Source organism: Sesamum indicum, linkage group LG13, assembly GCF_026168435.1.
Source record: "Sesamum indicum cultivar Baizhima isolate 11 linkage group LG13, ASM2616843v1, whole genome shotgun sequence".
NCBI lineage: Eukaryota > Viridiplantae > Streptophyta > Magnoliopsida > Lamiales > Pedaliaceae > Sesamum > Sesamum indicum.
In genome coordinates, this window is record NC_142669.1 from 19,170,291 (window position 1) to 19,185,050 (window position 14,760).

General features: G+C 35.2%; 1 protein-coding gene, 1 long non-coding RNA gene, 2 other non-coding genes and 1 pseudogene across 5 annotated transcripts; all 5 read left to right on the forward strand.

Annotated features, from left to right (window-relative positions):
• Positions 1-4,073: 4,073 nt before the first annotated feature.
• On the forward strand, positions 4,074-7,471 carry LOC105179034 (uncharacterized). Its single transcript, XR_849200.3, has 3 exons — positions 4,074-4,265; positions 4,368-6,488; positions 7,092-7,471. It is a non-coding gene; the product is annotated as an uncharacterized LOC105179034 (long non-coding RNA).
• On the forward strand, positions 6,650-6,763 carry LOC148784607 (small nucleolar RNA snoR99). The gene has a single exon (XR_016063877.1). It is a non-coding gene; the product is annotated as a small nucleolar RNA snoR99 (small nucleolar RNA).
• On the forward strand, positions 6,816-6,941 carry LOC148784608 (small nucleolar RNA SNORD14). The gene has a single exon (XR_016063829.1). It is a non-coding gene; the product is annotated as a small nucleolar RNA SNORD14 (small nucleolar RNA).
• A 2,076-nt stretch (positions 7,472-9,547) lies between the features above and the next one.
• Positions 9,548-13,072, forward strand: LOC105179036 (Pentatricopeptide repeat (PPR) superfamily protein). The gene is made up of 4 exons (XM_088877043.1): positions 9,548-9,857; positions 9,943-12,481; positions 12,557-12,610; positions 12,811-13,072. Exon 2 carries the CDS (start codon positions 10,085-10,087, stop codon positions 12,377-12,379), a length of 2,295 nt encoding a protein of 764 aa, XP_088733169.1. The 5' UTR covers positions 9,548-9,857; positions 9,943-10,084; the 3' UTR covers positions 12,380-12,481; positions 12,557-12,610; positions 12,811-13,072.
• On the forward strand, positions 12,961-14,760 carry LOC105179072 (putative cellulose synthase A catalytic subunit 9 [UDP-forming]; annotated as a pseudogene). Its single transcript, XR_016063629.1, has 4 exons — positions 12,961-13,085; positions 13,184-13,377; positions 13,465-13,815; positions 13,904-14,760. The product of XR_016063629.1 is annotated as a putative cellulose synthase A catalytic subunit 9 [UDP-forming] (transcript).

The window sequence follows — 14,760 nt, forward strand, 5'->3', positions numbered from 1 at the left end:
GCCCAAGCAGAATAAAAAGATCCAGAGCACCCCAACGACCTAGGAGGCTTATCAGCCCAGGAAGGAGAGAAGGAGCCGAAGGCATCTCTAGATTCAGCCTAGGAACATTGATCAATAAGGATAATTGGTCCAAGGTCCACACTTAGCTGCTCCCACGTGACGTAGACCTAGCCGGCCAAGTGTACCTCCTCGCCAGCTTGGAAGGAATAGATCAAGGGAGGTTTCCCCAAAGCTTAGACTCCGTGGCGGCTGGGATTCCCTGGCCACCAGGAGTCCTCACTAGCAAGAGGTCTCCCTCGACTCGAAGATATGCGGTCAAAAGTAATTTCAACAGAAGATAAAAATAGATTATGATTTATCTAACCGCCCTTATCCACTTCCTCCGAAAATGAAAGGAGACGTGTAGACCCCCATCGTATGGGGGCACCCCTCTGTAAATGCATATTTGGTCCCTCATGCGGTGGGCACTCTCCAAACTCTCGAGCATTATTATCAACTTTCATCAAGCACTCTTTCGTGAATTTAGCAGAGCTCATCTCGCAATTCGATCACCATATCTCGATTTCTAATTATATTTCATTTTTTACGATTATCTTTTCTTAAATCCAACATTAACTTGGGCGTCGGAGTGCTAACGTGTTGTTTTGCATGTTCCGTTTTTCAGGTTTTTACACTTGTTGGTCCAAATCCAAAAAGAAAGTTGTAGCTTGTTGGACCCGTGCCATTTTCGCATGCATCAATTGGCTCCCGTCTTTGAGAAATCATAAAGTGAATACGTGAGTCTCAAAAGCTCCCAGCAATGCAACGAACAAGCAGAAAGCTGTGGAGACACCTGGTAACACCCAGGCCTTGCAAATTGTCGCAGGAACATCCTTGACCCTCGTTAGTGGAATACCAGTTCCAGCACCCTTGGCACCAATTCCACCACTTCCCAGACTTGCAACTCCTGTGGCTGATCCTCCATAACGCAACACCTCCTCTGATACATCCTCGAGAGAGTTGTCCCCGGTGCTCTTGGCAACCATCCAACGAATGATCTCGATAGCCATTCGGGAGTAGGTGGCAGCACCGGTCCTTGCTCGTACAGCCACTCTATCTAACATGGACGCCCCAAGAAAAGATGGTGAGGGAAGCATCCTTGCTCCTGTACCTCCAATGATAGGAGGACAGGGACCTCCTTTGCCAGCCCAACTGGAGGTCCCTCTACAGTGGCTCGCACACTTGGAATGTCTACAAAAAAGTCTCCAAGACGTCCAACATCAGATCACAAGGACCTCCCCGGAGGAACAACAGGGTGTCACCTTCATAGAGGCAGTAATGTCAAACAAACTCCCAGCAAATTGTCGCACCCTAGCTAGCACTGAATACGATGGTACCATCGACCCCCAGGAGCATCTCTCTCGCTTTGAGATGCCAGCACTCCTACATTGATATACGAATGGGATGAATTGTCGTGTCTTCGGCAACACATTTGCCAGGACAACTCAATAATGGTTCAATCAGTTGCTCGTGGAGCGATGGGAAGTTTTCAACAATTTTGATCCCTCTTTTTGAACCAGTTTGCTAATAGCCGAAAGCTTCAAAAGCTAGAGTCTAGTCTCTTTGTTGTGCGATAGAAGGAGAATGAGCTTTTGAAGGGTACCTGCAAAGATTCAACGCAGCTGCACTGGAGGTGCCCTTCACTACCCAGGAGGTAAAAGCCAACTCCTTCCTCCAAGGACTCTTGGATAGAGATTTCTTTAAGTCCTTGGCTAAGAAGCCCGTCTCCAAGTTCGATGCCTTCGTAGCTCGTGCTGCAAGCAAAATACATGAATATGGAATACGCCCAAACCTCCAAAAGGGAGAACCGTGGAGAGAAAAGGAAGAAAACGAATGAGGAAGCTCCCTCCAAGAAATCTCGAACGGATTTCCAAGATAGGAAGCGACCTTTTCAAAAGATAAGCGTTATGTACACCCTATTGATTGTACCCATTACTCAGCCCTCATGGCAATAGAGGGAGAAAGTAAATTGGCTCGTCCCAAGTCATTGAGGGATGGCCCTCATCACCCTAAATCTGATAAGTTCTGCCGTTTTTATAATGACTACGACCACACTATCGAGGAATGTCAACACCTAAAAAATAAATTGAAAGACTTATCCAAAATGAATATTTACAAGAGTATGTGTGGAGTATGTGTGTTGGGAGAAGGCTTGAGGAATAGGACTTTATATTTTTAATATAATGTATTGGTTTATACATTTTACTCTTATTTATGATATATTTTAAAACGTAAAATCATTTACTATATGCACGCACAAGCAACATGTTAGAATAGCTAGTGTAATGATATGCTTGAGAATGAATTTATTTAGAGATAATTACACTCCCCTGCCCCTAAGGTTTGGTGTAATTACATCTAAATTTCATGTGGTTTGGGAAATTACATCTAAATTTCATGTGGTTTGGGAAATTACATCTAGCACTCCTGATATTTGCTTCCATCTAATAAATGAGTCCCTTTGTTAGTCAAAATTCACTGAATTTATTGATAATAACAAACAAAATGAACGAATATAGATAGTTACCCTCAACTGACTTATTGCAAGTCAAATATTTTTTTTCCAACTAAAATACCCTTATAACGATGATGATATAACTCCTTCACATGCATTAATGCGTGAAGACGTATGAGGGTTTTGGTCATAAAACATCTATCTGACCTGCAATAAATTACAATTGAGGGTAAATATCGATTTTTTTTTGTTTTTTATAAATATCATCAAAGTGGTTTATTTATTAGACGAAAGTAAATCTCAAAAGTGCTTGATGTAATTTTCTAAACTACAAAACATTTACGTGTAATTACATTATATCTTTGGTGAAAAAAGATATAATTATCCCATTTATTTATTATTGAAAAAAATCAATGTCCCTCACTTTCCAAAGGTCAACTCAGGAGGAACAGAATGTCTGAGGGGTGTGGGTTGTGGCGAGACAAGAAGCGCGCTTCAGTCCCACCAATGAAAGAAGAAAGCGCGTCATGTGAAATCCTCACAACAGCCGCTCTCAGAGCGACTTATCCGGATTAGCCTGTCTGCTCTGATTTGCTGCTCTTTTCAATTGCTTGCTGTGCTGCTTATTAATCACTCAACTTTTTTTTGATGCCTACTTAATTAAGGCTGTATCTCTATTATTTGTATCTTTTTATTTTTATTTTTATTTGGGTGTGCAATGTACAACTAATCCAACAAAATAACAATTCGATATTTTTGTCGAATATCAAATAAAAAATTATTTATTTTTTAAAATTATGATATGCGACTTGGTTTTAAATTCTTGTCCTGGTTAATTGAATCGAACCAAATATTCTACTTTGAAAAATATATATCATATTATATAAATATAATAAAAATAGTATATATAAATATTGAATATCTTAATATTTGTATTTATAATAAAAAGATAATAATTTTATGATTAATACATCTTAATTTACTATAATTATTGATTAAAAAATAATTTATTACCAACAAATTAATATTACATTATAATTTTTTTTGATAAATTAATAAGATAATATTTTTTCAAAAAACCCCTATACAAATTATGGTCCCTTCAATGTTATAAATTAATAATTTTATAAAATTACAAATATAACTAAGACAACTTACTAAAGTATGATTTCATTATTGTTTGTTTCTTCTTAAACTTTAAATCTAACGGTATTTCATCTCTAACTTTCCTTACTACCTCCAAAAACTCCGATTTTGCGTTCTCATACTGCTACAGGAAGAGTTGTTGCCGCAACGAGTGCTTTCTTAACGTGTAATTCGTCGCAAAAGCATTTCATTTATGAAGAATGAAGGTTTGTTGAATCGAAAAAAATCTCTTGAAAGTAATCCGTTATTAATTTATCAATTAATTAATACCACTTTAAATCAATAAATTACGTGGTTCCGATATTATTAATTTATAGAGATTTTAATGTGGTGTGTATAGATATTAATTCATGTCACAAGCGAGCTATGGGTTTACAATTTGTTGGAGTGAATTTGTGTATAAATAGCAGCACTTAGTAATTCATTTGAATGTGAATTCATTATTGGAACTTAATTTCTCTGCTCATCAAAACATTTGAGTATTGTCATAAAAATAGAGAGAGAGAGAGAGAGAGAGAGAGAGAAGAGATCAGATAGATGGGTGTAGTAATTTCCAAACAACTCCTTCTGCTCTCACTTCTCTTCCTAGTTTGCTTCATCTCAACCACTACTACTCGAGTCCCAGGTACTTAATTCACTTGTTTTTTCAACTACATATATATACTATCCATTTCGTTATTAACACAACTCATCCAATTTGTGTATTGATCTGATTTGATTATTGCAGCAAGAAATGTAAGGAGGATTCTTCAATCCCCAAATCCAGCAAACGAGAGAGGAAAGGAGTCGATGGTGGTAGTGACGGAAGAGGAGGCGGGAGATGCTCAAGAATTAGCAGCAATGGATTACACTCCTGCACGAAAGAAAAGTCCCATTCATAACTAGATCATCAATACTAGCTAGCTACTGCCACTCAAATTTATCATACTTTTATCGGTTAATTGTGTTTTTCCATCTAAATTATGATTGTTTTTACACTGGTATTTAATTCTTTTTTTGTTTCAACTTACCATCTCAACTTTACACTTTGCCCAAAAAATATCACATGTAGTGTACATGTGATATTTAAGGATTATGAGATGTGATTATTTTTCATAGATTCACAACATGTGAATTCTTTTGGCAAAAGAATCAACAAAAAAAGGGGTTATGTATGGCAAAGTGCAATTTTACAAAGTTGAGATGATAAATTGACACAAAAAAAAAAATTGATGACAATGTGTGAAAACGAACATAGTTTGGATGACAAAATATAATTTACCCTATTTTTATTGATGCATAATTACACACATATATATAATTTTCGATCACATGTATCAAGCAAAAAATAGTATGGTATGCATCGTACGTATTATTAGATACATACGTATACAAAAGAAAAGTGCATATATGAATTACGATTTGAGGGATATATGTTAATCAAGAAACATTAATGTCTTAATATATGTGCGCACCGCAATTATCATATATGATCAGCAATAATTCTATATACAATAATATTGAATTTTTATATTGGAAATTATATAGCTGCTGTAATAATCTGATGTTGAATTTAATTTTAGAGCATTCTAAAGATATTTTAAAAGATTTGAAATCGTAATTGACATTACTAATTGTATATGAGTAAATTAATCAGCTCGATTTATTTTTTCATTGAACAATATTTTTCAATATATAATTTAGGCATTAAAATTAAGTTAATATACAAGAATAAAAATTATATGATATAGCAGTTCTTTACAAAGTTAAGATTAGTGAGGAAAAGAAGAGGATGGGGGGGACATATAATTAAGATAAGGGATAATTACAATCACTCTCCCTTGAGATTTGGTGTAATTACATATAAATTTTCTGTGGTTTGAGAAATTACATATAGTACATTTGAAATTTATTTTCGTTTGACAAATAAGTCTCCTATTGGTAAAAAATCACTGAATTTGCTGATGATATTTAACAAAAGAAATTGAATGAAAATTTATATTTGCCCTCGATTAATTTATTACCCGATTTATTACAGGTCAAATAATTTTTTAGGACTAAAATACCCACATAACTGTGAAAATATACCTCCTCACATGCATTAACGAGTGAAGACGTATGATGATAATTTGATAATAAAAAGATTTATTTGACTTGCAGTAAGTCAGTGATAAGTCAACCGATAGTAAATATAGATTTTTTCTTTTCATTTTTTTTTGTTAATATCAGCAAATTCAATGAATTTTGACTAACAAATGAATTTATTTGTTAGATGAGATTTAGTTGTACGAAATTTAGTTGGAAAAACAAAAGTATATTGTTTTTTGCTTTAGATAATAGCATTTTATACCTTATTTTAAAGGATATTTGATTACTTTTTTCAACAACACTAACGCATAAATATTTATACTTCAAGGGCTTGTTTATTAAATAAGTATTGGCCATAAATTTCTCTGGGTGGACCATTTCCACAGCCCAACGATAGACCCATAAACCCACTCCAAAAAATGGGCCCAAACTTCTAGATTGTTCCAATCACAATAAACCCTAAATCACCATTTTTTTCTATATAAATCCAATCCCCCCAGCTCCTCTTCCTCCAGTCTGTCAAACTTAATTTCCTTAATTGTTGTTTCACGCTAACAATTTTCTCAGTGATTGTGTTCATGATCGTAGATTGCATTGATAATTTGGCGAATTTTTCTTATTTTTTGTCGAGAGTTTTTGTCATCGATGATGAGAAATTCAAGGCCGGTTTCTCAAAAAACATTCGCAGCGGCCGCCTGAGAACTTTCGCCTTTCGCCGGGCTTGAGAGTTTCTGCTGCTCCCATCCTTCCTTGGATGTCTGAGATTGTTCCAATACTACATGTATGTTGTTTATTTACGTTTTCGTATGTGCTTTTTTGTAGATATTATACATGCGTATGTACATGGATTCATGGTTTTGGATATATATAATGTCTTCTTTTCTGTAATTGGGGAAATAGTTGGGACTTGGATGTCTGCCCCTCTGGCGTGGAAGATTCAGGGAGCTTGGGGGATGAACAAGTCCCTCGAATACAGAGTTTCCCGAATCCATCCCTATTTTAGCCAGCATTTGCACTTAAAGAGTTTTTTGCTGGCCATGCAGGGATGGGAAATTAATTGATCATTATTTTTTGGTTGTTTATTAAGGTTTAATTAATTGTCGGATTATGTCGATGATGATAAATCCAAAGGCTTGTTTCTCAGAACATTCGCAGTGGCCGCCTGAGAGCTTTCGCCTTTCGCCGGGCTTGAGAGCTTCTGCTGCTTTACTTCCTTCCTTGGATGTCTGAGACTAATTTTACTCTATTTCATAAGTCTTTCTTGCAATAAGCTGTTGCTTTCTTGTTTGTTTCCCTCCCATTCTGGTTAATGAATTTATGATATTGTACATAAAAAAAATAGAATGAAGACATCCTGCTAAAATGATATTAAACAATCATGAAGGAATGCTGGAGGTATTGTTTCATCCGTGCATCGCAGGAAATGGAGCAGTGAAGATGCAAATTCCCTGCCTATGAAGACATGAAAGGCAGCTGAGCAAATGCGAATAGGAGAGAAGGATAGGTTGAATAGGCAATAGAACAGAACAACTGCAACTGCAAGGGCATTTCTCTCCAGCTGCAAAAGAGCAAATGCGAGAGTATCTGCTGGAACAATTTCCATGTCTTGGCACTTTCACCATTCTGTTAACAAGCTACATATGTAATAGATATCTTTCATGAGTTGATGATATTCTTTCTGAAAAGAATTGAATCCCTAAGCTGTCATTATTATTGTAAGAACCCATTGTTGTTATATTCATGAATTTCCAACCATTTTCGAGATCTCGACTTTTTTCAAGAAATCCCACTTTGCCACCTTGTAATTTTTTATGAACATGGACTGTAACATTTGTTATCCCACCTTAATGCTGGTTAAGTCCTTGATTCCTCTAAAGTTGGTGGATACATGCTTATATATATATATATATATATGCGTAATTGATTAAAGTTTTAAAACATATTATTTTAAAATCATATGTCTTAATTGAATAAATACAAAATATTGAAAGAAATAGAAGAAATTATAAGAAGTCATCGGAAAAAGAGTGAAAGAAGATAAAGCAATGTGAAGGTTCAAATTTGAAAAAAGAAAAAATTGGGAAGTTGAGATGAGGAAAACAAAAATAAGTTAAAAATTAAAAGATGGCAGCTTTAACAAAAGAAAGACACAAAAAAGGTATAGACAGCCTTCTCAGGGTGTGCAAATTTTGTTTAGCATGGAGGAACAGCAACATCATTTCTTTCTCGGATTTTGTTTTCTTTAGCATGGAGGTTGGTGTTACACAAGTCGGATGTTTTTCTCACTCAAATTCCTATTAAACTGTTGCCAAATTAATTTTTGTCCGGTACGTATAGAGTTATTTTACTTTTGATTCTTTACCTTTTTAAAAATATATATTTGATCCTGTAATTTTTATATTTTTGACATATTTAATGCTATAATCATATAATCGTCGATTTTAATTCTGTATGTATTTCAATTAAACATATTTGATCTTGTATGTTTTTCAAACGCGATACTTTTAGTTCTTTATTAACTAGAGGAAAGAAATGGCAAAAAATATTGAAGCGAACCTGCATAATAAGAATAGGGGTGCAAGATGAGTCGAGCTGACTCACAAACATTAGAGCTATATTCCTTATTATTATTATTTATTTTTAAATATTACTTAAGTACATATTTAATATTATATCAAGTTTATATTCAAAATTCACTACAATTTAGAATTATTAGTTAATATATCACTTATTTTAATTTTATATAATAATAAGATATACTATTTTTATTTATATTGTTTAAAAACAAACTTAAGCAATAATTTAATAAGTTCTGATACTTTTTTTTGTAAATAAATATTTAAAATTCACCATAAATTAGAATTATTAGTTAATATCTCATATTCTAGTTTTAAATGATGTGAAATGTGATAATTTAGTTTATATAATCCAAAAATCAAGTTTAATCAATAATTTAGTATATTTTGTAATTTTTTTATAAATACATATTTGATTAATGTATATAAATTTTATCGTCATAATTTCAATATCCACTGCAATAAAATGCATTTATATATAAATTCACCATATGTTAGAATGGTTAGTCAATGTATCATATTTTAGTTTTAGATGATATTAAAATACGGTATTTTGGTTTATATCGTCTAAAAACAAGCTTAATAAAAAATTAGTACGTTTTGATAATTTCTTTGTAAATAAATATTTAATATAAGACATATGAATTTTATCATTACAATTTCAATCCATCACGACAAAAAACATTTATTCGCTATATATTAGAATTATTAGTCCATATCTCATATTTTGATTTTAGATAATGTTAAAATATGTATTTTAGTTTATACTATCTAAAATAAGCTTAATCAATAATTTAGTATATTTTAATCATTTTTATAAATAAATATTTAATATAATGCATATGAATTTTATCGTTATAATTTCAATATCCACTAAAATAAAATATTATGTTTAAAATTCATCATAAATTAGAATCATTAGTTAATATCTCATATTTTAACTTTAGATAATACCAAAGTATGGTATTTTGATTTGTATTATTTAAAAATAAGCTTAATCAATAATTTAATACGTTTTGATAAATTTTTTATAAATAAATATTTAATATAATATATATGAATTGTACTGTTATGTACTATCCATTATAATAAAATACAGTTGTTATTAGTTATCTTAATTCTATATTTATTTGATGTATATAAATAAATATATTAGTTATATCTATATTTATTAAATAAATAAATCAACAAAGTAATTTATTAAAATTAAAATTAGAAATAAAAAAGAAAAGCTAAAAAGGTAGTAAATATGCAATGTGAGAAATTGAGAACTGTCTCTTCACTATTGAGAAGTGAGAACTCTTTCTCTCTGTCTGTCGCGCGAAGTGAAGAAAAAATTCCATATCTCTAGCTTCATGTCCACGAATCCATCGGCACACGGCACACCTTCCAAGAAAAAATTCCATATTCCTTAACTCGTGATTTTTGTTTTTGCTAAATTTCTTTTAACGTTTGTAGAAGAAATTTTCTGAGCAAGTTTTGCGTTCAAGGTGATTGATGAAATGCCTGATTGAATTTTTGTCCACATTGTTAGGTTGTTATTGGACTTTGGCTGGATTTTTGTTATCGTTCTTGTGAGTGTCTGTGTTGTTTAAGCAATCCTTTTGATTTGGAGATGATCTTTTGTTCCTGATTTTTGCTGGGCCAATTGATTATAAGGTTCAAACGATTTGAGATGGGCGTGGGTAGAAGGATTCAAGTGGAAATTTTGGTGATGGAATACTGCAACTTTGAGCTTAATGTTCAAACTGGTGTAATGGATTTTGATCGAAATATTGATTAGGTTAAGTTTTGGAGTGGAATGAGTTCTGCTGTCCTTCCTAAACATGTAGCCGCCGTCATAAGATACCAGAAAGACCCATTAAGGGCTCTGGAGATGTTTAATACGGTGAAGAAGGAAGATGGCTACAGACACACTTTGTTAACTTATAAATGCATGGTTGAAAAGCTTGGTAGCTATGGGGAGTTTGAGGCCATGGAGAATATTGTGGCGGAGATGAGGGAAGAATTTGATAACAGGTGGTTGGAAGGAGTGTACATTTGTGTCATGAGAAATTATGGGAGGAAAAGGAAGATTCAAGAAGCCGTCAATGTGTTTGAGAGGATGGACTTTTATAATTGTGAGCCGACAGTTTTTTCGTACAATGTTATTATGAATATTTTGGTGGAAAATGGGTATTTTAATCAGGCCCATAAAGTTTATATGAGACTGAAAGATAAAGGGATTGCACCTGATGTATATACATATACAATTAGGATAAAATCATTTTGTAGAACAAATCGGCCGCATGCTGCTCTCAGGCTTCTGAATAACATGCCTTCTCAGGGATGCAAGTTTAACTCGGTAACATACTGTACAGTGATAAGTGGATTTTATGAAGGCGATTATAGAATGGAAGCCTATGGTTTGTTTGATCAGATGCTTAGGCTTGGGATAGTCCCTAATGTTGCTACGTTTAATAAGCTATTACATACACTTTGTAAGAAGGGAGATGTAAAAGAGAGTGAAATACTACTAGATAAGGTTCTTAAAAGGGGTGTGTTTCCAAATTTATTCACGTTTAACATCTTCATCCAAGGTCTTTGCAAGAAAGGCTTGCATGATGAGGCTGCCAGGATGTTGGATGGTGCGATGGGAGAAGGTCTTTGTCCTGATGTTGTGACATATAATACACTTATATGTGGCTTGTGCAAGAACTCAAAAGTGGTGGAAGCAGAGAATTACATGAATAAAATGGTCAATAGTGGTCTGAAGCCTGATGCTTTCACATACAATACAATTATTGATGGATACTGCAAACTGAATATGGTGCAAAAGGCAGACAAGATTCTTCTTGATGCACAATTTAGAGGGTTTGTGCCCGACGAGTTCACATACTGTTCCTTATTGAATGGGTTGTGTGAGGATGGTGACATAGACAGGGCCATAAGCATATTTAGTGAAGCTGCTGGAAAAAGAGTAAAGCCTAATGTTATTCTCTACAACACTTTAATTAAAGGATTGTGTAGACAGGGACTAATTTTCGAAGCATTGCACTTGATGAATGAGATGCAGCAAAATGGTTGCAGTCCTGATATCTGGACCTATAATTTAGTTATAAATGGCATGTGCAAGATGGGCTGTTTAGCTGATGCAAGTACTGTTATGAATGATGCTATCACCAAAGGGTTTCTTCCAGACATATTCACCTTTAATACTTTGATTGATGGTTACTGCAAACAGTTAAAGATGGGTGAGGCACTTGAAATTGTCAACACCATGTGGGAGCATGACATTACTCCAGATATCATCACATATAACATCATATTGGATGGGCTCTGCAAGTGTTCGAGTTCTGATAATGTATTGGAAACTTTCAAAGCAATGATGGAGAAGGGTTGTATACCCAATGTTATTACTTATAACATACTCATAGAGAGTTTTTGCAAAGCTCGAAAACTGGCGATAGCTGTAGAGTTTTTTACTGAGATTCAGCAAAGTGGTATGCATCCAGATACGGTAACTTTTGGTACCTTGATCAATGGTTTTTGTGAAAATGGGGATTTAGATGAAGCCTATGTATTGTTCAGAAGGATGGAAAAACAGTATAAACTTTCCCCTACATTAGCAACATATAATATCCTGATCAATGCATTTTCCGAAAGGTTGAGTATGGATATGGCGGCAAAACTATTCCATGAAATGGGTGATAGTGGCTGTCCACCAGATAACTACACTTACCGCTGTATGATAGATGGTTTCTGCAAAACTGGAAACATTGATTCTGGATATCGCTTTCTTCTTGACGACATTATGAAAGGGTTCATCCCATCACCAACAACATTTGGACGAGTGCTGAATTGCCTATGTGTGAAGCACAGATTGCGTGAGGCAGTTGAAATCATACACCTTATGGTGCGCAAGGGTGTTGTCCCTGAAGCTGTGAACACGATCTTTGAAGCTGACAAGAAACAAGTTGTAGCACCTAAGATAGTTGTTGAAGACTTGTTGAGGAAGTCACATATAACTTATTATGCCTATGAACTCTTGCATGAAGCTATTAGAGATAAGAATCTGTTAAAGAAAAAGCATGGTTCTAGAAATGGCCACTCTTAACTATTCAAAAGTTTCAATGGGAACTGAGAGATGTGCCTCTGGCGTTATTTTACTGGAGATTGCATCATGGGACATTGATGAAGAGTAACTGCTTATGTCATGGTACCTTGTGTTACTATTTTAGTTCGTTATCTTGTTGTTTCCAGGCCAAGTAATACATTCTTATTGGCGTTTCAGGATTTTTGTGGATGGTGAAGAAATCTATCAACAGTTCCGCTGCTGGTTGTATAGGTATTAGTAGCATCTTATGAGCCAAATAGAATTAAACATTTTAATCATTTGGCTTAAATTGTTCTATTGATCTGACAAGAGTTGTTTTGATTGTAAGATCTGCCCTTATGGTACTTGCATTTGGAGTGAATTTGGACCAAAAAATTATATTTCTGAGTGGAGGTAATATGGAGGTAACTGACTTCTATAACTTTAAACAGGTCAATACGAAGGGTTTGGATGGTCTTTAAGGACCTATATATGTTGGAACTGGATGTGTCTTTAGAAGGCAAGCTCTCTACGGATATGATGCTCCAGCCAAGAAGAAACCACCTAGCAAGACTGTAACTACTGGCCCAAGTGGTGCTGTTTTGTTGTGGTTCTAGAGAGAAGAAGGGAGGAAAAACAAAGAAAGATAAAAAAAAGAAGTTAAAGCACAAAGAGGCCTCCAAGCAGATACATGCTCTTGAAACCATTGAAGAAGGTATAGAAAAAGGTAAAACTTTAGTTTGAGAAAACCAAAATTTACTGTCTTTACACCAAAGAAAGAAACAAGAGTAAGCAAAAACACCCGTAACATCTGACAGAGATCAGTTTCATTTCTTCATTCTCGGACACAAATATTGTCAGCTCGCCTCCTGTCTCCCAAGAGAAACTCGAGAAGAGGTCTGGGCAGTCGCCCGTATTTGTGTCTTCAACCCTACCAAGTGAGTTTAACATCACCCTTGGAAGAGGCCATGCATCTTATCAGCCGTGGTTATGAAGACAAGACCCAATGGGGAAAGGAGGTAAACCAACTGTTTGGTCTTCTGCTTTATATTACTTTGATCTATGTGTTTTCTAGCCACCTTCTAAATGTTCGAGTGCTAAACCAGGTTGGCTGGATATATGGCTCCGTTACAGAAGATATATTGACGGGGTTCAAAATGCACTGCCACGGCTGGCGGTCTGTCTGTTGCATACCTAAGAGGCCTGCATTTAAGGGATCAGCTTCTATTAACCTCTCAGATCGTCTTCATCAGGTTCTTCGATGGGCTCTTGGATCCGTGGAGATTTTTCTAAGCAAACATTGCCCAATCTGGTATGGGTATGGAGGTGGATTGAAGTGGTTGGAACGATTTTCTTATATAAATTCTGTTGTATATCCCTGGACTTCCATTCCATTGCTCGTATACCATACATTTCCTGCTATCTGCCTGCTCACTGGGAAATTTATTGTCCCTGAGGTATGTGATACCATAGCATTATTGAACGTCAGTTTTTGTTTCTAAATGCTTTACCTAATAATGCATCATCCAAATTCACAATTGACAGATTAGTAATTATGCAAGCATCGTATTCATGGCCCTCTTCATCTCCATTGCCGCAACCGGTATCCTTGAAATGCAATGGGGTGGTGTAGGAATTGACGACTGGTGGAGGAACGAACAATTCTGGGTTATTGGAGGTGTTAACTCACACGTCTTTGCTCTCCTCCAAGGATTACTCAAGGTTCTTGCCGGTGTCAGCACAGGTTTGACAGTTACCTCAAAAGGAGGCGATGATGGAGAATTTTCCGAGCTATATGTCTTCAAAGTGGATGACCCCCCCCCCCCCCCCCAACGACATTGCTCGTAATAAACATCATGGGGGTTGTGGTCGGCATTGCAGTCGCTGTTAATAACGGGTACGATTCTTGGGGTCCATTGTTTGGTAAACTATTCTTTGCCATTTGGGTCATCATGCAGCTCTACCCATTCCTCAAGGGTTTGACAGGGAAGCAAGACAGAGTGCCAACTGTAAATGTGATCTGGTCGATGCTACTTGCATCCATCATGAACCTTGTATGGGTATGGGTCAAGCTGTTTGTTTCCACAGATGGTCCAATACTTGAAATCTGCGGCCTCAACTGTGATGATTAATATTATTTGCCAGACATATCTCTGAAACATTTTTGCTCTGATTCGATGTCCCTAAGGTAGAAAGAACATAAACATTACTTCACCATAAGAGCTGTGTAGATAGGCAACCGGTGGAACTGACTCATTGATTGCTTGTCTGAAAATGGTTCCTTTTATTCTTTTGTTGGTAAAATGTGTTTACTGTGTCTTGGAAGAGAATAGTTTGAGTAGGACCCTTTTTGTATGTCCTTGGAACTTATATTTGGAGATCAAGGAAGATACGGTTGTGCC

Excerpts from the sequence above, each read along its gene's own strand:
- LOC105179036 (XM_088877043.1), top strand. The coding sequence starts at position 10,085 with ATGAGTTCTGCTGTCCTTCCTAAACATGTAGCCGCCGTCATAAGATAC.